Raw genomic sequence first — 22862 nt, forward strand, 5'->3', positions numbered from 1 at the left:
GGGCTATTTTGTCCATTTTTGAATTCTTTTCATGTCTTTGTAAGTCTTTTTGTGTCTTCTTTGGTCATTTTGTGTCTTTTTTTAGTCATTTTGTGTCTTTTGGTGTCTTTTTTTGTCATTTTGTGTCTTTTTTTAGTCCTTTAGTCGAACATAAAATGTGATTTTGAATCTTTTTTTTACTTTCAAAACACTATCATGCCCAATAAAGAATTTTAAATGTTGCAAATGTGCATTAATTTCAGAGTACACTGAGACATTAAACTGCATAATTTTCAATTAAATTCTGAAAAAAGTTGGTGTGTTCTAAAACTTTTGACCAGTAGTGTATGTTGTATCGCAATACCCACCAAAGCGCAAAAATGATTAAAATCGCAATAATATTGTATTGTGACTCAAGTATCTGGATAAAATCGTATTGTGGGGTCAAAAGACCAACAAATATGGATTGGAGTATTTAAAAAACACATGTTGTGAATTTTGAGAATGATGATCTATATGTTTTCAATAAATGAAGACCTTTTTTTGGACACTCTGGAGTTAATAGAAATGTTTGGATCACACCAAGGTTATAATAGTTTTGGATTTTTCATTAGTTTTAGTTTTAATTTCATTGTCAATTTTTGTTTTCAAATTCAGTTAGTTTTAATTAGTTTTTAGAGTGAGTTTGCTAGTTATAATTAGTTTCTATTTTCTGGAAAATGCTTAGTTTTAGTTTAGTTTTTATTAGTTTTATTGTTAGTTTTAGTTTTTTGTAATGGGGTATTTGTTGGGTGCCAGATTCAATAAGGCCACAATAAATGTTTCCTTTATTTCCTTTGTCTGATCAATCTCAGTCCCAATAAGTGTATTAAATCATGAAACCAGATAGATGAAATAGATTTCATATCAACCAAAAAGGTTTACGTATGAAAAAAGTTGACAAAGACGAAAACTAAGGACATTTTCACTATAATTTTAGTTAGTTTTAGTTAGTTTTGTAACCACAAAATACAGTTTTAGTTAGTTCTCGTTTTTAAAAAAACTCTCGTTTTTATTTTTATTTCAGTTAACGAAAATGTCTTTTCAGTTCTAGTTTTCGTTATTTCGTTCTCATTAACTATAATAACCTTGGATCACACATTACATTTACATTAAGTGCATTCAACCTGATGGAACTAGACAACTCAGGAATCAAGGAAGTACATAACTTTAGGAGCTAACTGTCATCACTAAAGGAGTGCTATAGGTTAAAGAAGAAAAAGAAGAGAAAAGAGTAAGAATTTTTTTTTTATATATGTTAGGTGACCATGATTTAACCAAGATATTGAGTAAGAAACAATCCGATGCAGCTGCCACTGGACTGATTGATGACTCACATGGCGGTGCTGCACTGCTCCGTCAGCACCCGGAGGAGGAAGGATCCCTGCTGGTTGGGCTCTAAGGTGGAAGGAATGACGATGTAGGGACCCGGGGGGAGGGAGCTGCGCAGAACCACCTCTCGACGTGACGAGTATTTACAGTAGAGGACGGGGCGGACAGCGCTCAGGTCATCAGGAGACAGGTACGTGTTCTTAGGATGAGCCTGGAGAGACACACACACAAAGACATTATTGAGCCATAAAATGTAACTTCAATTCCCAAACGTCACTTTCTGTAACAAAATTTGCTTCTATATTGTTGCCGGACCTTCAGGTTAAAATTCTGTCTTTAACTGCTTTACATAGAGTAGAGTGAGCTAGTTAAGTTCAGTGGTTCCCAAAACCCAGGGTCAGGTCAGGTGTGTGTGTGTGTGTGTGTGTGTGTGTGTGTGTGTGTTAGTTAGTGTGTGTGTACCCTGTATACGTGCAGGGCTATAGCCAGGTCAACACCCCTACGTCTCTGGTGTTTCTGCATCAGAGCCAGAATGAAGAAGCAGTTCTTCTGAGAGCCGTTTTCAACCTCCGACAGGGTGAAGTAGAACTGAGGGTTCTGCCAGAAGAAACCTGGAAACACACAGAGACAAACAGATGCACCTTAGTATATAACTAGCGGGGCAGACTCTCCTTTCTGCTCTACTAAGGCTACGTTTACATGGTGACGGTCTGAACAGAAGACGCAAAAGTGGCGTTGCGTCTTCACTTTTTATTCCTCGTTTAGACGAGCGTTTTCAGGAGGAAATCTGCTGCATACGGTGACGCAAAAGTGTGTGAAATTGGATTGTATGCAGCCAGGCGGCATCACTTAAAGCCATAAGAGCATCTTTGGGCATGCAGAAGTTTTCACGCCACACATTTTCATCAGCTACTCCTTCCACAAAGTTCTCCACCATCACTAGATCTCCCAGGTCTCGTTCACAGCCGTCTGGCTCCTCCCACCAATCGCTGCATCCAGAATGTGATGGAGGTAATTCCAGATCCTTCTCTGTTCACTAATACTATCTGTACATATCCTGGACATTTGGTGGAAAGACTCCTGTAAGTTTATTAGAGCTGCCAGAGCAGCTTGAAGGTCCCACCATGGAAATAATCCCACGTTTCTTTATTTCCTGTCCTGGAGCATGTATGTGACGTAAACACATACGTGACGTGAGCAGATCAGATCAGAGTTTTGTGTCTTGTCAGTGTAGACGACACGCTACGGAGGAGAGGATTACACTTTTACACTTTGGAGGGTGGTTTCAGATTTTTGCGTCTTTAAGCCCCAAAAACGCCGTCACCGTCTAAACGAAAGGCACTTCCCATAAAATATTTTGTCGTTTTTACCCGCGAGCGTCCTCGTGTAAACGGGGCCTCTGACACACAATTACTCAGACACAACTAATTCAATATTCTGCTGCATGAGTGACTGGAGAACAAAATGAAAGCACACATTTAATGTTTTTACACTCATTAAATGTTAGATTTTGTACTTAAAATCCTTGTATAAGTTTATAAGGCTCTACATATAGCAGACTACCTCTCTGAGATGATTTTAGTTTATGGATGATTTGGCATATCATTGTACAGGGTCTCTGCAGGTTTAAATAAGTCAAATCTATGACTTTTTTAAGACCAGAATGAATATAATTTAAGACCCATTTCACATCCGTACTGGCAAACGAATACAAAAGACATGAAGGAAAATCAGAGGCTTGATGACCAAGGTTCTAAGTTTTCTTGCAGAAGTGATAAAAAATTAACGCTAATACATTTTAAGACCTTGAACAATTATTGGATTTTAGACATTTCAAGTCTTTTTAAGACCCCGCTGATACCCTGTTGTATGTCGGCTGCTGTTCACTTTAGTGGTTAGGTGTGCAAATGAATAATGCTGGGCTTACACCAAACGATTTCCCCAGTCCCAGACTAAAAACTGAAAGTCTTTAGTAAATCTAGGAGTTTTACTGGAGTCACGGTGCTCCCGTCATCCCGATCGTTAAGTGTAAGGTAGTAATCTGCGCTGTTTCATATCAGTCTTTTCCTAGTCTTTGGTTTGGATCATATCAAACCTGTTTGATATGATCGCAAGTCGCAGTGACGTAACACAATCAACAACCAATAGATGAGCGGTTCCAGACCGGCCAGTAAAACCACTTCAACAGGAAAAAGTTACATCACAATAATGTTAGTAAGCTCAATCCTAAATACAAATATAGAGATGTCATATATTTACGGCCACAAGCGGGATTTTGGGGGCGCTGTTTCTTAGTAAAGAGAACAGTTAGCAGACCCAGTTAAAATGTATAAATAAATGTAGGCCTATACATAAATAAGTAATAAATAATTGATGATGAATGTGTGATTAACTAAATGAAAGTTGATAGAGCTGATAAGTATAATTATTCAGTTAAACAAATTATAATTAAATAGGACATAATGTAAATCATGAATTATTTTCTACAGTTTCCTTTCCTTTATTCTTCCTTATATCTATTTTAACTGTAAAATAGTCAACTTTTCATCTCAGAAAAACAGAAACCCTTTTTCAGCTTTGTGAGGCATTTTGTGGCGTCTTCTCCTCTTCTTTTTGTTGTTGTTTTTTCCAACACAAACCACTGCACACACAAAAATTGCATGGTAGGTAAAAAATGCTAAAGGAAATCTAGTTGTAGTCTTTTAAATAGTGACCCTGCAAGATTCCCAGTCTTTGTAGAATCTCAGTGTGAGACTAGGCTGGGACTAAAAACTCTAAACACTTCTCTTTAGATGTGAGCAGGTGTGAGCTGATAGTCTTCCAGGAGTCTTTCCAAATCTTTTCAAAGTCTTCTGGAGTATAGGTAGCATAAGACACGATTTGTCCCAAATGAAGGTTAAACAAAAAAAAAGGCCTATGCTGAAAGTGCTACAGTGATGAAACACACTGTGCTGTGACAAGACAAGAACAAACAAACGTGTCTCAACTTGATGTGAACTAATCCTAATGCAGAGCGGAACGGTAACATTATACAAACAGACATCAGCAGGCAGGGCACAAAGAAAGGGACAGGCTTAGTTCTGACTCTGGGTACTTTCAGTGTAATCTACAATAAACACACTGGAAGGCACAAAAGACTTAACGGTTAGTAAAACCCAGACATGTGTTTGACCTAAATACAGGTACAACAATGTTACCTGAACTTAAAGTTTTGTATTTTTAAAAACCTGAGAACCTGCTTGATTTTGTCCGATTTTGTCCGAATAAAAAACCTGATGACACCATGGAAGGCAAATATGATTAACTATATAGAAATAGCCAAATTCTCCCTAATGGTCGTGTGTTTACACTACCGGTCAAAAGTTTTAGAACACCCCAATTTTTGCAGTTTTTTATTGAAATTCAAGCAGTTCAAGTCCAATGAACAGCTTGAAAGGGTACAAAGGTAAGTGGTGAACTGCCAGAGGTAAATAAAAAAAGGTAAGCTTAACCAAAACTGAAAAATAATGTACATTTCAGAATTATACAAGTAGGCCTTTTTCAGGGAACAAGAAATGGATTAACAACTTAACTCTATGGAGTCTTGGGCTATTTTGTCCATTTTTAAATTATTTTCACGTCTTTGTAAGTCATTTTGTGTCTTTTTTTGGTCTTTTTGTGTCTTTTTTTAGTCATTTTGTGTCTTTTGGTGTCTTTTTTGTCATTTTGTGTCTTTTTTTTGGTCTTTTTGTGTCTTTTTTTAGTCATTTTGTGTCTTTTTTTAGTCATTTTGTGTCTTTTTTTTGGTCATTTTGTGTCTTTTTTGTCATTTTGTGTCTTTTTTTGGTCATTTTGTGTCTTTTTTTGGTCATTTTGTGTCTTTTGGTGTCTTTTTTGTCATTTTGTGTCTTTTTTTGGTCATTTTGTGTCTTTTTTTAGTCCTTTAGTCCAACATAAAATGTGATTTTGAATCTTTTTTTTTACTTTCAAAACACTATCATGCTCAATAAAGAAGTTTAAATGTTGCAAATGTGCATTAATTTCAGAGTACACTGAGACATTAAACTGCATCATTTTCAATTAAATTCTGGAAAACTTGGTGTGTTCTAAAACTTTTGACCAGTAGTGTATATTGGTCTTAAAGAGGCATTAATGGAGGATGTTTAATAATGAGTTAAAAGTCCCTTGTAGTTGCTTTAAAAGAAGTCTCCAGTAAAGGTTCTTTCTTTTGTTTAGGTCAATAACGGTCGCAGTTTGTTTATAGTACAAACACACGTTGCCATACAGAGATTAATATTAATAACAGAGACATGTATCATCATGTGCCTTACGCCCTTTGGGAGCGCCTCCGGCTGAGATGCACGGCACCCAGCTCCCATGATGCATTATGCAGCTCCACGGCAGCACGCCGTCACTGAAAGCTTCCGTCAGGTGGCACACCTCCATCGTCCCAAAGTTAGCTTTAAAGTCTGACACGGACATCCTGGAGGAGAGAAAGAGTGGTGAGTGGCCAGTCTGCTGAACACGCTGCACATAGAGAAAACACAAGCAAATACAGTACAGGCCAAAAGTTTGGACACACCTTCTCATTCAATGTGTTTTTCTTTATTTTCATGACTATTTACATTGTAGATTCATCAAAACTATGAATGAACACATGTGGAATTATGTACTTAACAAAAAAGTGTGAAATAACTGAAAACATGTCTTATATTCTAGTAAGCAAAGGGTGGTTACTTTGAGGAATCTAAAATACAAGACATGTTTTCAGTTATTTCACACTTTTTTTGTTAAGTACATAATTCCATATGTGTTCATTCATAATTTTGATGCCTTCAGTGAGAATCTACAATGTAAATAGTCATGAAAATAAAGAAAACGCATTGAATGAGATGGGTGTGTCCAAACTTTTGGCCTGTACTGTATGACAGTGGAAACTGTTTCCTGAGCTGCTGTACGATTTTTTCATTTTTTTCTTTAACCTTTATTTAACCAGGGAATATCCCATTGAGATTAAGAACCTCTTTTTCTTTAAGGGAGCCCTGGCCAAGAGGCAGCAAACACAGAATACAGTTACATATTTACATAACATACAGACCTTAAACACATCATGAGAAACAAGTGCATGTTGTGGAATTGGCCTCAATAACTCTTAGTTTGGATTTAAAAGTGCTCAAAGAAACAAATTCAGTTAATTTCCATTCTTTCTGGCGCATATTCCAGCATAAGGTGCAGAGTAAACAAATGCCCTTTTACCCAACTCTGTAGAGCAGAAGGGACAGAAAGCAACAACTGATCTTGTGAACGAAGAGAATAAGATCCAGCATTTCTCACAGTAATTAAGATGCAAATGTACGAAGGCAGTAGTCCCAATATTGCCTATAAATGAAAGTATACCAATGACTAGCCCTTGGAGTGGCCAGAGGCCATCCTACCCCACAGTATAATTCACAATGGTGAGTGGACATCTTACAGTTAGTAATGAAGCTCAAAGAAGCTGATAAACACTATCAATCATTCTAAGACATTTAGCAGCAGCATTCATGTACAAAAGATCTCCGTAATCCAACGATCCAGAACTTGTGCAAACCTTATATTAGCATGCAAGTAATTATTATTTTCTTGATTAATTTATTAATCATTTGGTCCCAGTTTGGTCTTGTTTTGTCAGTCCAGAAACCAAAGATATTCAGTTTAAAATCTACATATTACTTACTTACTACATTAATCGATTATCATAATAGTCAGACAGATTTCTCTGTCGATCAACTTTGATTGAATAGTCTTCTAACTGTTGCAGCTTTAAATTAGACACTTGTTTCTTATCCACACAGCTCAGACAGAAATATTTTTAGATTTTAAAAAAAGTGTTCAATAATCGGTTTTCCCCTAAAACAAAATAAACTTGGTAAAAACAATGAGATATCTGACATCTAGCCCCAACATTTATCTTATAGTTTATCTTCAAAAAGTCCAAAAATGTATCCACACAGTCCTCCACACATCACACGGACATGTGTGTATTTCTAAGTACATTACAGGCATAAAAAAAAAATTGTTATTACTTTAAGTAGACCTGAAATAAACAAAATATCTTAAGAATAGAGATACAGTTGAAACCAGAAGTTTACATACACTATATAAAAAGACACATATCCTTTTTTTCTCACTGTCTGACATGAAATCAGACAATCGCTTTTCCTGTTTTAGGTCCGTTAGGATTACCAAAATTATTTCTCTTTGCTAAATGTCAAAATAATGAGAGAAGGATTTTTTAAGACAATTTTTTATTACTTTCTTCAAAGTCAGAAGTTTACATACACTAACATTATTATGCCTTGAAACAATTTGGGAAAGCCATTACTCCAAGAGAAACATAAAAAAGACAGATTACAGTTTTGTCAGACCAAAAATTAAGGTATTTGTCCCTGTGTGCATTTGCAAACTGTAATCTGTCGTTTTCATGTCAGACAGTGAGAAAAAAAGCATATGTGTCTTGTTATATAGTGTATTTAAACTTCTGGTTTCAACTGTACATATTACTAAATATCAAAATGTAAAGCTGTCTCAGCTACAGCAAGGAGACAGCGACTGTCTCCTCCAGCTGCAGTTGATCAACTCAGTCAACATGTTGACAGAGTCAGTAGAAAGCAGCGAGCAGCAGCTGTGTTTGTGCTGCTATCTGTCATAATGTCACACTTACCTTCTTTCTTTCTGTCAAAGAAAGAAGGTAAGCTTCTTTCTTTGACAAATGACAATAGACTCACTTTCTGTGTGTATCTTGTTGTGGTTGAGTGTTTTGTTTCGTGTTTGCACAAGGCGGACATTAAGAGTCTGCAGTGATGAATGAACTCACCAGAACTCCCCGTCCTCCCGGTCCACTCTGCCCAGTCTGTTCTGCTCCTCCTTGCTCACTCTTTTCCACTCTGGTCTGCACAGACACACAAACAGAGACAGAGACAGAGACAGAGACACAGACAAAATGAAGATACTTGAAATTGAATTTGAACAGGAGAGAGACTGAGACAGACAGACAGATGGAAATACACAAACAAACACTTTTCTAGATTCTAGATTCTAGAGTTCACAATTTTATTTATCTTATAGTTTGACTTCTTGGTAGCTGTGGCTCAGTCGGTAGAGCGTCCGTCCAGTGATTGGAAGGTTGGTGGTTCGATCCCCGACCATGGCAGCTACATGTAGAAGGGCAAGATACTGAACCCCAAATTGCTGCCGATGCTACGTTCATCAGTGTGTGAATGAATTCCCAATGGTGGCAGGTGGCACCAGTGTGCCCTGGTAGCCTCTAACACCAGTATGAATGTGTGTGTACATTTTATTTAAAGAAGCCATTAAAACCACTTAATATTCTTTTAGGTATTATTCCATCCGAAATTGAGAAGGAAGGAGATAAATATCTGTATACAGTGATACGTATAGCTGCATTAAAACAGATCACACGAAATTGGTTGGACGTTAATTCACCATGCATCAACAAATGGAAAATAACAGTGGATGAGATTAAGGAAATGGAAAGAATCACCTACAAGTTAAGAAACAGAGAAGATGAATTTAAAAGAAACTGGAGTAAATGGTAATGGAAAAAAATGGAGTGGAAAACTAGAACTGTGTGTGGAGTGTTATAAAAATGTTTTTCTTTTTCTCTTTCTTCTTCTCTTTCTTTTCCTTAATGAAACAATTCATTAAATAAGCAAACAATTAAAAATTAATATCTTATTTACTTATTTATTTATTCTTTTGGCATTGCCTCTTGTAAAAAATGCATAAATGTGGCAGGATGAATTGAATATGTGATGAAGCTGTTAATATTTGTCATTTCATAACCTGCAATAAAGTAATAAAAAAAAAAAATGGTTGTGTGAATGGGTGAATGAGCGTAGTCTGTAGTGTAAAGTGCTTTGGATAAAATCGCTATATAAGTGCACCCCATTTACCATTACCTCTTCACTATTCCATTTTCATGGCCGTTATATAATTAATTTGAAAGCTGTGAGTACCGACCCTTTCATGTCACTCCAGGGCCCCTCCCATTCCGTGTTGCCCCAGGGGTTGAGGATTCGCACCAAATCCTCGGTGCCTTGTGCCGTGTTCACCTGGCAAAGGAGGACAAGAAGGTGAGAGCAGTGTGAGGAACAACCACGATGACTCGCTACAAGGTTATTAAGCTAATTGAGATGGGGGCAAAGAAATACAGTACAGGCCAAAAGTTTGGACACACACCTTCTCATTCAATGCGTTTTCTTTATTTTCATGACTATTTACATTGTAGATTCTCACTGAAGGCATCAAAACTATGAATGAACACATGGAATTATGTACTTAACAAAAAAGTGTGAAATAACTGAAAACATGTCTTATATTTTAGATTCCTCAAAGTAACCACCCTTTGCTTACTAGAATATAAGACATGTTTTCAGTTATTTCACACTTTTTTGTTAAGTACATAATTCCACATGTGTTCATTAATAGTCTTGATGAATTTACAATGTAAATAGTCATGAAAATAAAGGAAACGCATTGAATGAGAAGGTGTGTCCAAACTTTTGGCCTGTCCTGTATATCTAGACATAAGAGGTGAGGGAAATAAAAAAAGTATATATAAATGACAAAAAAAGAAGCAAGAACAAGGATTTAAATAGTTATTATTCTAATTTATTGGATGGGTGCAGAAAATAATAATGTCTTAAGCTGTTGTTAAATGATCTCCTTTATGTCCTGCTATTACACAGGACTCAAATGTAGCTGTGACCTCAGACCCACATATGGAGAGCGCTCTGAAGAATGACATCATATGCTAAGCAGACATTATCATCAGCCGTTATTTTGTTTTAGGTCAAGAGACATACAAAATATGAACTTCTTTATTTACCTTGACTACTGCAGTCAGAGAGTAGGCATGATTGAACATGATTCCCATGCCATTACTTTCCCCAAAAGTTCCCTGGAGGAAGAAAAAAAAAAACATCCACCCACAGTCGGGATGGAGGGAAAAGCCATAATTACTACAGGTGACTCATCACACACAGGTAAACATTCAATGTGAACATGTTCTTCTTCAGTGTCTCCCAGCAGGTCCAGGGGTTTAAACAAGACCCAACAAGTCTGTTCCTCCACCTTTAACGTCTCAGATCACTGTACCTTGCAGTTGGCACAGTTGATGAGCGCTCCTTTGGCCAGCAGGTTACTGAGGAGGGGCGGCAGGTCTTTGGGGAGCAAACTGATGTCCAGGACCTCCGTCACCCCGCCGGTCATATCAACCATGGCCTCATGAGGAAAGCCCATATCCAGAGCTCTGTAGCCACCTTTAACCCTGGAACAAAAGGCATAGGGAGGACATAAACACTGGACTTCAGCCACAGACTCATTCAACCCCGCTGCTCCAAGGAACGATACAGAAAGTCCTTCCTTCCTTCTGCAATAAGACTCATTCAACAATTCATCTACCTCTGCCAGAACCAATATTACTGAAATGCACTAAATCTATGCACTAAATCCATGCACGACACTTTGCTATGTTATTAATATTATTACTATTATTATTATTATTATATATACTGTTGCTGCCATTACTATTATTACTATATACTGTAATATACTACTATTATTATTATACCGGCCTTATTTATTACTATTATTATTATTATTATTACTATTATTATTATTATTGTTATATATTATATTATTTTACTTGTAATTACTTTATTTATATTTTTCATTTTATTTTTATATTGTTTATTATCTATTATTACATATTATATTATATATATTATATACTGTACTATTATTATTATTATTATTATATACCGTCTAGTCACTATAGCATTGTTGCATCATATCACCAGTTTAATTATTACCATCATCTTGCCAACCATCCTACCAACTGATGTTCTTTTTTTAACTCTTAAGTGTCCTTGTTCTATTCTGTGTTTTTTCTATTGTTGTTTTTATTTATGCTACCTCAGTATTTTATTCTATTGTATTTTATTGTACTTGAATACCGGACTGCTGTGACAACCGAATTTCCCTTCGGGGATGAATAAAGTAATCTATCTATCTATCTATCTATCTATCTATCTATCTATCTATCTATCTATCTATCTATCTATCTATCTATCTATCTATCTATCTATCTATCTATCTATACATCAGTCTGTAAGGCAGGGGTGTCAAACTCAAATACACAGTGGGCCAAAATTTAAAACTTGGACAAAGTCGCGGGCCATCATTGATATTTATTGAAAAAATTGACCTAAACAAGTTCAAATGAAATGGAACAAGCAAAGCTTGATATAACTAAATATTACAAACATGCAAAATCGAATATCAAATAAAACAAAAAAACACATCAATGGCATTCATTTCTTAAATAAAACTTAAATAAAAATGTCCCTTTATTTTATATGCGGCCTTCTTTAAATGTAAATTTAACAGTAATCTTTTTCCACAGGCTAAAAATAAATGTAAGAATAAAATAACAATAATAAACCAAATGACTAATAATAATAATATCCTTGGACTAGCAAGAAAAAGTGTATAAAGACAACTTTAATTGTTGCTCAGTTTGCTCCACACTGATCTACTGTGTTCAAGCCAAAACACCAGCAGAGCATTCTGGGATTTGTAGTATTATTTGCGCTGTATAATACCAGCGGGCCAGCTCTGGTTGTCATTTGGTATTTCCTCGCGGGCCAAATATAATTATACTGCGGGCCAAATTTGGCCCACGGGCCAGAGTTTGACACCTCTGCTGTAAGGGGTCAGCTTCATAACTGGACAAACAAAGTCTTATTAACGGCAAAAACATGCAAAGTGCAAAGATAAACAACCTTTGAAAGTAGTTAAACTGGTCCGGTGTTGAGGATGTACTCTCCAGCAGGTTTTAAACAACTGCTTACTTTTAAATTTAGTTAATTGGAAATCCAGGAGACTAATTAAGGGGAAAATGCTGGCAACTTTTCGCCTGTAAAGTTTTGAGTCAAAAAGCGAAGCAGCACACTACAGCTGTGTGAGGAAAATCCATATCCAAAAGGCATATTCAAACACTGAGGCAGATCAGGACATACAGGGAGATATGAAAATGTTTGCAAATCATAAATAGACAGGTACAAAGACTGGCTCCACAGCACATCTGCTTTTTTTGTCCCATTTAATGTCCTTGACAACCACTGTAGTCTCATTTAGCCACTTGATAGCAATCACCTTTTTAAGGACACGAAAAAGCTCAGAAATTCACAGAGATAATGATTTCCAGCGACTCACTTGGCGTAGGCTTTCTCCAGCAGGGAACTCCAGAACTCTTGTTTTTCTGGGGAGCTGAGGTACAACAGTTGGTTGTTCCGAGTGGGCAGCAAGTCGTCAATCCTCACCTCCTCCCACTGACCGTACTGCCAGAACTGCAGGGACAGAGATGCTTTTATCACCTTTACAAAGTTCATCAAAAAGTCTTCATTTCACCTTTATTTATTCAGGGAGGGCCAATTGAGAGCAAGCTCTCATTTCTAATGGCGCCCTGATTACAGTACAAATACAATTTTAACACATTACACTACATATCCATAATAATATATAATCAACAGAAGCACAATAAATTCAATGAGTACATACACATTCAGAAATCATAAGATTAATAAGAATGTCTTTAAAATGATTAAAAGGAATCAGTGTATCCAACTGAAGCTGAGACAGTAAATTATTCCATTTAAAAGGAGCGAAATAAACAAAAGCAAATTTCCCAACCTCCGTTTTAATAGCAGGGATATTAAGAGCCAGTGGGTTATATGAACCAGTTGGAAAGTTAAAAGATCTGAAGCTCACTAGGCTCGATAAGTAGAATGGAAGTTTTTTTTAGTAGTGCCTTATAAATAAATCAAAAAGTCTTAAATCCTTCATCTCAATTTCATTCCATTTTCCCCAAATCTACTGTGCTGCAGACATTTTTTATCTAGATGAAAGCTACATTTTTGTCAACAAAGATCAGATTCCTTTTTGTCATTTTGTCAGAATCCGTCTGTGCTCAACAGATAACAACACGTTTGGCAGCGTTCAGGTATTTACCCTGAAGGTGAAACAGCCGTTGTAGCCGTTTTCAAAACTCTGTCCAGGAGGCATGACCTTCTTCAGCAGAGAACGATGCACGGAGAGAGATGCAATAGCAGAAAGCAGCCAGCAGTCATCTGTGGAGAGGAGGGTAGAGAAGTTATCCTTTAAAGTCAACACAGAACATCATGAACCGTTTATCATTTTCCCCTATAGATCGGTCTGAAAATCCTATATCAGTCGGGCTGTAATATCCAGCATCCTGTTATGTCATACAGTAGTTCTCAACCTTTTTGAGTCGCGACCCCCAATTTAACATGCATGTTGTCCGCGACCCCCGCTCACTGAACACAATCTCACACGCACAGTTCAGATCACCCAAAAAAGAAAGGAAACAAAATGACCAAAAAGACACAAAATGACCAAAAAAGAAACAAAATGACCAAAAAAAGACACAAAATGACCAAAAAAAGGAAACAAAATGACCAAAAAAAACACAAATTGACCACAAAATGATCAAAAAAAGACACAAAATGACCAAAAAAAGAGATTAAGTGACCAAAAAGACTAAAACACATGAACACTTTAACACAGTGGAGACAGAGCTGACTTCCAAAATGATTTGGCCACCCCCAGAAATCATCTCGCGACCCCAATTGGGGTCCCGACCCCAAGGTTGAGAATAGCTGCTGTAATACACCTATAGGTCGAGCAGTTCAGTATACTACTTCCTGCACCAGACTCTTTCCACCTTACAGTCTGTTCTCCTTTTTCAGGGTGAATGCCTGTGAGTAGCAGCTGTCACTGATCATCAGCTGCAGGTGTGTTAATGATACACCTTTGGATCATTATGCTGCTGACAGATGCTGGTCCGTGACACGCACCCTTATATAATCCTATTCATTAACATTGCAAAAACACTGTATGTGGTTATGAAACTTGAACGTTTCATAATTAGGGCCTCGGGGCGAGTTGCAGGACAAATCATATCAAAACGTGCGGTTTGATCAGGATCGGTGTGCTATTACTTTTCTCTACAGAATACGAATTTTTCGCGGCATAAGTCGCAAAAAACTGCCCAAAATTTTGCATTGAAATGAATGGGACGTAGAGGGAGAGGTAAAACTGTCAAAAAATAAATTTGAAAAATGCGCTCCAGGCCGCAAATTCCACTCTACAGAAATAATTTATACATAGAAATGTAGGAAAATTTGACTTCTCCCTCACAATCCTCTGGTAAAGCTGTCAGAGTTATAGTTTGGGCGTAGGACGCATAGATGCACCACCAACACCACCAACAGCCTCATTGGCTCCCATATTAAAAACGCAGGAAGATTTCGGAAGAAGTGAGATGTAACAGTTTTTTTAGAACGCTCTAACAAAGCTATTTTTTAATTTTTCTTTAAAAAAATCATATGTAGACGTTCAGGAAGAACTCGGGACGCTCAAAGTGAAGTCGGATCAATGATAGGTATTATGGTTTTGCCAAAAATGCTTTCTGTTCAAGGCCAGAAATTCCAGTCGGTCCACCTCTGCTGTCACTGAGCTGGAACAGGTGCCAGTTAATTCTGTTGATTGCTTTGATCTGATTGCCTTTGATCTTTGATGTGATTACAGTTACAGATACACACACATGCGCGTAAGCGCGCACACTCCTCACACATGCATACACATGCTTCAAACACACACACAGGTAACTTTATGCGATTTTCGCTACACACACACACACACACACACACACATTTTGAGGTTAAAGGGCATAGTTTGAAATCTCTGAAGAACCTCATCATAGTGTACACATACCGGCAGTAGCCCCCGTGGCCCTTTCAGAATTTCCCCAGAGGAAATTTTCTAGTTTATATTCAAATCAAGTTAACTCACCCTTTCAGTGGTTAATTCTAATGGACTTCAAAAACATATGTGCTTTTTAGCGCTCTTGTGGGGAAAGTGTACCTTGTGCTCTGTGGCTTGGTCATGTCTGATAATACTACATGGTGTGAAAGACGGCAGCTGTCTACTTACTGAGTTTTCCCTGGCGGACATCCAGACGTGTCGCTCCATTTACTACAAACTGAGGCGAAGCACACATATCCTGGAGACAGCAGGAAGTCCCATGATCGGTTGACCAAAAAGAGAAGGAGCAAGAGGGAAGAAGAGAGATGATATGAAAGACGGCATTAAGATAGAGACACTCAAATGATGAAACAAAACAAATAGGAATTGGCACATCTGAACCTGATCTGAACAGCTCCACTAAAGGGTGTGGCACTAATGATTAAAGATTAAAGATTAAAGATCATAACAGGACACTTGGCACAATATCTGTCAGATGGCTCAGCTCCTCAACCCCCCACCCCATCTCTAGTTATTCTTCTCTATTTTTGCACATATTTTAAATGTATTATAGATAGATAGATAGATAGATAGATAGATAGATAGATAGATAGATAGATAGATAGATAGATAGATAGATAGATAGATGGTGATATGATGGCAACAATGCTATATTGACTAGACGGTATATAATAATAATAATAGTACAGTATCTAATATAATATATATAATATATATAATATGTAATAATAGATAATAAACAATATAAAAATAAATAAAATGAAAAATATAAATAAAGTAATTTTAAGTAAAATAATATGATATATAATATATAATAATAATAATAATAATAATAGTAATAATAACAATAATAATAAATAAGGCCGGTAAGGCCGATATAATAATAATAGTAGTATATTACAGTATATAGTAATAATAGTAATGGCAGCAACAGTATATATAATAATAATAATAATAGTAATAATATTAATAACATAGCAAAGTGTTGTGCGTAGATTTAGTGCATAGATTTAGTGCATTTCAGTAATGTTATATAGTTTTATGATATAATTATGTGCTAGCTGAACTCAGCAGCAACTTCACTCCTAGAGCAATCCACTGTTTGCCAGCAGAGAACCGTGGCCTGGGATCTGAAGCTCCTGACTCTCACTCCTGCAGAGAGCAGAGACCTTCCTGGTGCTGAGATGGTGTCAGGGGAGCCCTGAGGGAGGCAAACGCCCATTGAAAACATGTTTGACTGCTGCAGGAAACCTTTTGACCTGAACTGCACTGTCATCACTAAGCCTTGGTAATGACAAAGGGGCCACAACAAGGACGGCCTGCATGCACAACGCATTGTTTACATTCTGTCTTTAAACCTGATTTTACAGTGTCAAAGCCACAGAAAAAAACAGAAAATGAGAGAAAAAAATTGACATTTTGATTTGTAAAATGGTAAAAATGTCTGCCTGTACCAAGGTTATAATAGTTTTAGATTTTTCATTAGTTTTTGTTTTAATTTCGTTGTCAATTTTTGTTTTCAAATTCAGTTAGTTTTAGTTAGTTTTTAGAGTGAGTTTGCTAGTTTTGATTAGTTTTATTTTAGTTAAGTTTTTATTAGTTTTAGTGTTAGTTTTAGTTTTTTGTAATGGGGTATTTTTTGGGTGCCAGATTCAATAAAATCACAATAAATGTTTCCTTTATTTTCTTTGTCTGATCCATCTCAGCCCCAATAAGTTTATTAAGTCATAAAAACAGATAGATGAAATAGATTTCATATCAACCAAAAAGGTTTCCGTATGAAAAAAGTTGTCAAAGACGAAAACTAAGGACATTTTCACTATAATTTCAGTTAGTTTTAGTTAGTTTTGCAACCTCACAATACAGTTTCAGTTAGTTATCGTTTTTTTAAAAACTCTAGTTTTTATTTTTATTTCAGTTAACGAAAATGTTTTTTCAATTCTAGTTTTCGTTATTTCGTTAGTTTTCGTTAACTATAATAACCTTGGTCTGTACTTGTCAGATAATTCAGTTGAAGTTATACAGCCTTAAGCTTTACTTGTTTACTGTTCTTGACACGCTTACTAATAATTTGTAGTATGCTTATTAGTGTTTAGTTAACCTTTTTACCTCCACCGAGCAATTTTCTGTGTGGTTTGTTTGTCTGTCTGTCAGCAGGACTGTAAAAAAACAATAATCATGAACCTTGATAGAAGGGTGTGGTATAATATGAGCCACGGGGCAGCTACACAAATCTGTTTTCACTTTCATGAATGTAAGCAAGACATGACATTTGTGCTGCATTCATGTGGTGCGGGAATAATCGGTAAAATGAGTTTCTGGATTGTATTTCATGGCTCACCTTACAATTAAAGTTTTTTTTGTTTTGTTTTGTTTTGTTTTGTTTTAGTCTCTTTTTTACCTTTGTCGATTCTGTATTTTATTGCACTTTTTCACTTTTATGTGAAGCACTTTGGTGCGGCTCAGCCGTCTGTAAATGCGCTATATAAATAAATTTGACTTGACTTGACTTGACCTGATCCATTGTCTTATACTGGAAACAGCTATCAACATTGTGTTTAAATGCTCTGAGCAATAAGAGAGGAGCTGCTGTGAGTCCATGTAGAGATGACCTTGTTTGATAAGTCACGTATTTACTTAACAAAAGTCACGTGCAGGTTTTTATATCACACCAACCACGTCAAGCCCTAATTCGCAGGAAGGGAAGGTCCTGTATATTCAGTAACTGACTGTCACTGATGCATTTACTCATGTACTGTACTTAAGTACACATTCAAAGTACTTCTGACCTACTTAAGCATTTCCATTTAATGTAACTTTATACCTGCACTACATCTCAGAGGTAAAACCTATTTATTCTCCTTGGCGTTCAGTCCCAGCTAGGCAAGAATCCTTGGCTTTCTTTTTTACTTTTTTACCCTTTTATTTGTCTTTTTTATCTCTAACTCTGTTTTGGATTGAGCTTTTATTACTATTTTATTCTATTTTATTGTTTTACTGTTTTTAGTATTTTATTGTTTTTATTTATACCTATTTGTGTATGATTTATTCTATTTTAATAACTGTACAGCACTTTGGTCAACTGAGGTTGTTTTTAAATGTGCTCTATAAATAAACTTTGACTTGACTTGACTAAATATTGTACTTTTTACTGTACCACAAAATACAGCGTACTGTTTGTTCCAGCAGGTAACTTTACTGGTTTATTTATTTGCACTCTGTAAATCTCTGTTTACATCCGACCACATTAGGCCTATATTAGACCTTCTTTTTCTATATTATATATGTATAAAATATACCCCTTATAATTTACTGTGTATATATCTGCATTTATTTAAATATATTTATTCATTGATGTTCATACTACTACATACAACAACCTATTCAACCCATTTAACATGCTAATATATATTTTCTCCAGTACTCAACCAAAAAAACATATATTATAATAATAATAAATGCCAAATAACAGAAATATATGTATATAATGTGTATTTGTTTGGACAAATATAATGATAACAACAAAAATAGCTCATAGGAGTTAAGTTTAAGAGCTGATATCTAGACTTTTCAATGGTTTTCTTGATAATGATTTTGGTTATTATTGTTTTAAATATTTTTTTCCATGACTGTATGTCTGTATGTTGAGCTGCTGTGATGACTAAATGTCCCCACTGTGGGATAAATAAAGTCATATCTTATCTTACTATATTTGTCTGACAGCTTTAATTACTTTTATGTCACAATAATAACAACATTATAACCAGCAATATTAGCTCGTTGCAGTAATTCTTCACTGGTGGTGGTGGGGGCGTAGCTAGCACTATTAGCTTATACTATTAGCAATATTAGCTTGAGTGATAGCTAGCTAAATCGAACTGTTACAATCAAAAATAACTTGTGTGTTATGTAAGATTTTTGTTGCGGTTAAAGTACGAACAAGGTCAAAATCAAGTTAGGTTTATTTAGTTTATATTAGTTTATACAGTTAAAAATGACTTGACTTGCATCAAAGCCAGAGCTGTTGATTAACGTTAATCAGGTCGCTGTCGTCCAGTAAAATAAACCTTATTAAATTAGTTTAAATTGCCATAACCGCCGTATTAAACACACCACACCAATGTTTCCCTCTGTTTAACAGTCCAACATAAAATGTGATTTTGAATCTTTTTATTACTTTCAAAACACTATCGTGCTCAATAAAGAATTTTAAATGCTGCAAATGTGAACAAATGTTGCAAATAGAACATATAAAGAGGGTTACATCCAGTTCTATCATTTTATTCAAAATATATTTGACCTTGTCTCCAGTTTGAGGTAAATTTACAGTCGGGCTCCACGCTGCTTTGTTTTCTAGTCTGAATGTGATGAAGAAGTCATGCTTTGAAAAAATAAAAAAAATAAAGAAGTCATGCTTTGGCGCGTTTGGTGACTCCAGAGGGTTAAAGGTCAGCTTTGATATTTAATTTTTTTCTATTTGTTGTGATTTAGTTGTTTTTGAAAAACAGCGGCTCTGATCAAAGCCATTGATTAACGTTGACAGTTAGCTGCCAGCAGTGGTGGAAGGAGTATCAGGATCCTTTACTTAAGTAAAAGTACTAATAAAACACTTTGAAATTACTCCACTACAAGTAAAAGTCCTGCATTCAAAACTTACTGAAGTAAAAGTACAAAAGTATCAGAATGAAAATGTACTTAAAGTATCAAAAGTAAAAGTACTCGTTATGCAGAATGGACCCACTCAGATTGTTTTATATGTTCTAAATATATTATAAGATTATTTATATTGATGCATTTATATAAGTAGCATTTTACTGTTGTCCAGAGAGAACTAATTTTAACTACTTAATACACTGTTATGTTTTATAAATGTGTAATCATATTACATAGGCCTATATGGTATTTTTTCATGCTGAATCTGAAAAGTAACTAAAGCTGTCAGCTAAATGTAGTGGAGTAAAAAGTACAATATTTGCCTCTAAATATAGTGGAGTAGAAGTATAAAGTTGCATAAAATGGAAATACTCAAGTAAAGTACAAGTACCTCAAAATTGTACTTAAGTACAGTACTTGAGTAAATGTACTTAGTTACTTCCCACCACTGGTTTCCAGTTGACAGATTTAAATATATTTACATTTTGTTAGTGATAATTTGCTGCTTTCCATTAAATGTATATACATTTGAATGCACCACAGTAGATGGTTTCATCTTTTTCTATACCTTTGGTCGCTTCCACTCTATCCCGGACAGCTCCAGCTCCCCCAGGGGGAAGTGCCGGTCCACGAAGAGTCCGTCCAGGCCGATGGTGTTCACCTCCCCGCTCTCCGCCGGCAGGTCCCCGGTCTGGAGCTCCGTGAGCCAGAGGCGGGACTGGGAGCCCAGCAGCTCGTCGGAGCACACCGACTCCACATCATCATCCAGCGGAGGGAGGGAGCCCTCCGAGGACACACTTAAAGACTTTATCATGACTAGAAACTAACCCAGAGAGTTGATCTGTGATCTGAGCTTCAGTTCTGCTGCCTTTCACTTATAGAAGACAACAAACAGAGGAAACCCCGCCCCGCCCTGCAGGAGGCGCTCAGGTAGATGCTCACCTGGGCGGAAGGTGTGGGCGGCTGGTGCAGGTGAGTTCACACTGCAGCCAGACACGCCCCCAGACTGTACAGGACGGTTACTCTGCTTCAGTTTAACCCTTTGATGCACATATAAACACCTTCTAATGCACAACATTAACCCTCTATGGTACGCATTATGATGGCAGTAAGGAAAAAAATGTTTGGAGTGTTTTTTTTGTCTTCAAATAGACTAAATAATCATAATTATTTAATATAATACTATAATATAATATTTAATATATTACTATTATTATTATATATTATTTTACTTGTAATTACTTTATTTATATTTTTCATTTTGTTTTTATATTGTTTATTATCTATTACTACATATTATATTATATATATTATATACTGTACTATTATTATTATTATTATATACCGTCTAGTCACTATAGCATTGTTGCCATCATATCACCAGTTTAATGTTTAATTATTACCATCATCTGCCAACCATCCTACCAACTGATGTTCTCTTTTTTAACTTCTTAAGTGTCCTTGTTCTATTCTGTGTTTTTTTCTATTGTTGTTTTTATTTATGCTACCTCAGTATTTTATTCTATTGTATTTTATTGTACTTGAATACCGGACTGCTGTGACAACCGAATTTCCCTTCGGGGATGAATAAAGTAATCTATCTATCTATCTATCTATCTATCTATCTATCTATCTATCTATCTATCTCTCTATCTATAATCTTATAACTTTTATAATTCTTTGTTTTGTGGAAGTTTTTTGGGTTTGTTGCCCATAGGCAACATTGTACCATAATGGTGCAAAAGTGAAAAAGAAAGTTTTCCAAATTCATTTTAACATTATTTATTTAATAAACGTGTGTAAAAGATTCAGTAGCTTCAACAGGGTACATAACGTTTTAAATTTAAAAACATTATAAAATGAACTTTTTTAACCAGTTTCATGAAGGTTTACTCACCTATCAGTAGGAATATATTTTTTTCCAGATGGAAAAGGGCCAGGAAATTACATTTTGAGTGATTTTTTTGTGGCGCAAAATGGCAAAACTGTTTCCTTTGGGAAAAGTCTGCAAAAAGGGTGACAAATTAAAGCATTGTTAGTTGTTCCCTATACTCTTCCCCTTTTTTTTAAAGTATCACATCACTCAAAAACATGCATTGTAGAAATGTGACAGGCCAACAATGGGTATGTTGCCTGAGGGCAGCACCGTACCATAGAGGGTTAATTCCCCATGTTATTTCATTCTGGCTGTGTGTTTGAATATCTTTTTTTTTATAACAACAGATCATTATATCAAATTTTCCTTTCATACTTTATGAAGAAAAATAGTTTTTGTATTATTACATCAAGTTTACACACATGGGTCAAAAATGACCTTGTGCATTAGAAGCGTTGCGATACAAAAAGGGGTTTTATTCAAAAAGTAAGACATGAAAACAAAAAAAGTAGGATGTATGATGATCAAAAACAAGTTGATTTAGGAAAACCTGGAATGCTGAATGGTGAAATTAATTATATAATTAATTTATTGCAAAGATATAGAATTCAAAAAAACTTAGTTGGGTCACTTTAGACCCATGTTGTGCATCAAAGGGTTAAAGATTCAATCAGTGGTGGAAGAAGAAGTCATTATAAAGTAAAGTAGCTATATTACAGTATAAAATGTTCTGTTAGAAGTAAAAGTTTTCATTCAGACTTTTACTAAAGTGAAACTACAGAAGTATTAGAATCAAAATAAACACAATCTTTTGATGCTACATAATATTTTGTATTACAAATATAAATCTGAAAATAAAACACATATTTTTAATCCACTACATTTAGCTGACAGCTTTAGTTACCTTTGACAGAACATCATTATCCATTTTAAGTGATAAGATTTTTTTTTTGTTTAACCTCATAACAGTATATTAAGTAAAATAACTCCATCTTGAAGATATTAAAATTCTGCTTAAATAAATGCATTAAAACAAATAATCTAATAACATATTTGGAATATATAAAACAGTCTCAGTGGGTCCATTCTGCAT

At 35.6% G+C, this 22862-nt stretch overlaps 1 protein-coding gene across 1 annotated transcript in view; it reads right to left on the reverse strand.

Annotated features, from left to right (window-relative positions):
• zgc:85932 (uncharacterized protein LOC405875 homolog) overlaps positions 1-20986 on the reverse strand; it is a 40440-nt gene extending 19454 nt beyond the window's left edge. Inside the window, exons 1-11 of the mRNA XM_059331779.1 lie at positions 20462-20986; positions 15409-15478; positions 13405-13523; positions 12610-12743; positions 10489-10660; positions 10220-10291; positions 9352-9443; positions 8186-8260; positions 5661-5812; positions 1813-1961; positions 1356-1561 (exon numbers count right to left, since the gene is read on the reverse strand). Coding sequence (XP_059187762.1) covers positions 1356-1561; positions 1813-1961; positions 5661-5812; positions 8186-8260; positions 9352-9443; positions 10220-10291; positions 10489-10660; positions 12610-12743; positions 13405-13523; positions 15409-15478; positions 20462-20707 — 1487 coding nt within the window. The 5' untranslated portion in view covers positions 20708-20986. The remainder of the gene's footprint in view (positions 1-1355; positions 1562-1812; positions 1962-5660; positions 5813-8185; positions 8261-9351; positions 9444-10219; positions 10292-10488; positions 10661-12609; positions 12744-13404; positions 13524-15408; positions 15479-20461) is intronic.
• Between the last annotated feature and the right edge of the window lie 1876 nt (positions 20987-22862).

The sequence above is a fragment of the Centropristis striata genome, chromosome 4 (assembly GCF_030273125.1).
Source record: "Centropristis striata isolate RG_2023a ecotype Rhode Island chromosome 4, C.striata_1.0, whole genome shotgun sequence".
NCBI lineage: Eukaryota > Metazoa > Chordata > Actinopteri > Perciformes > Serranidae > Centropristis > Centropristis striata.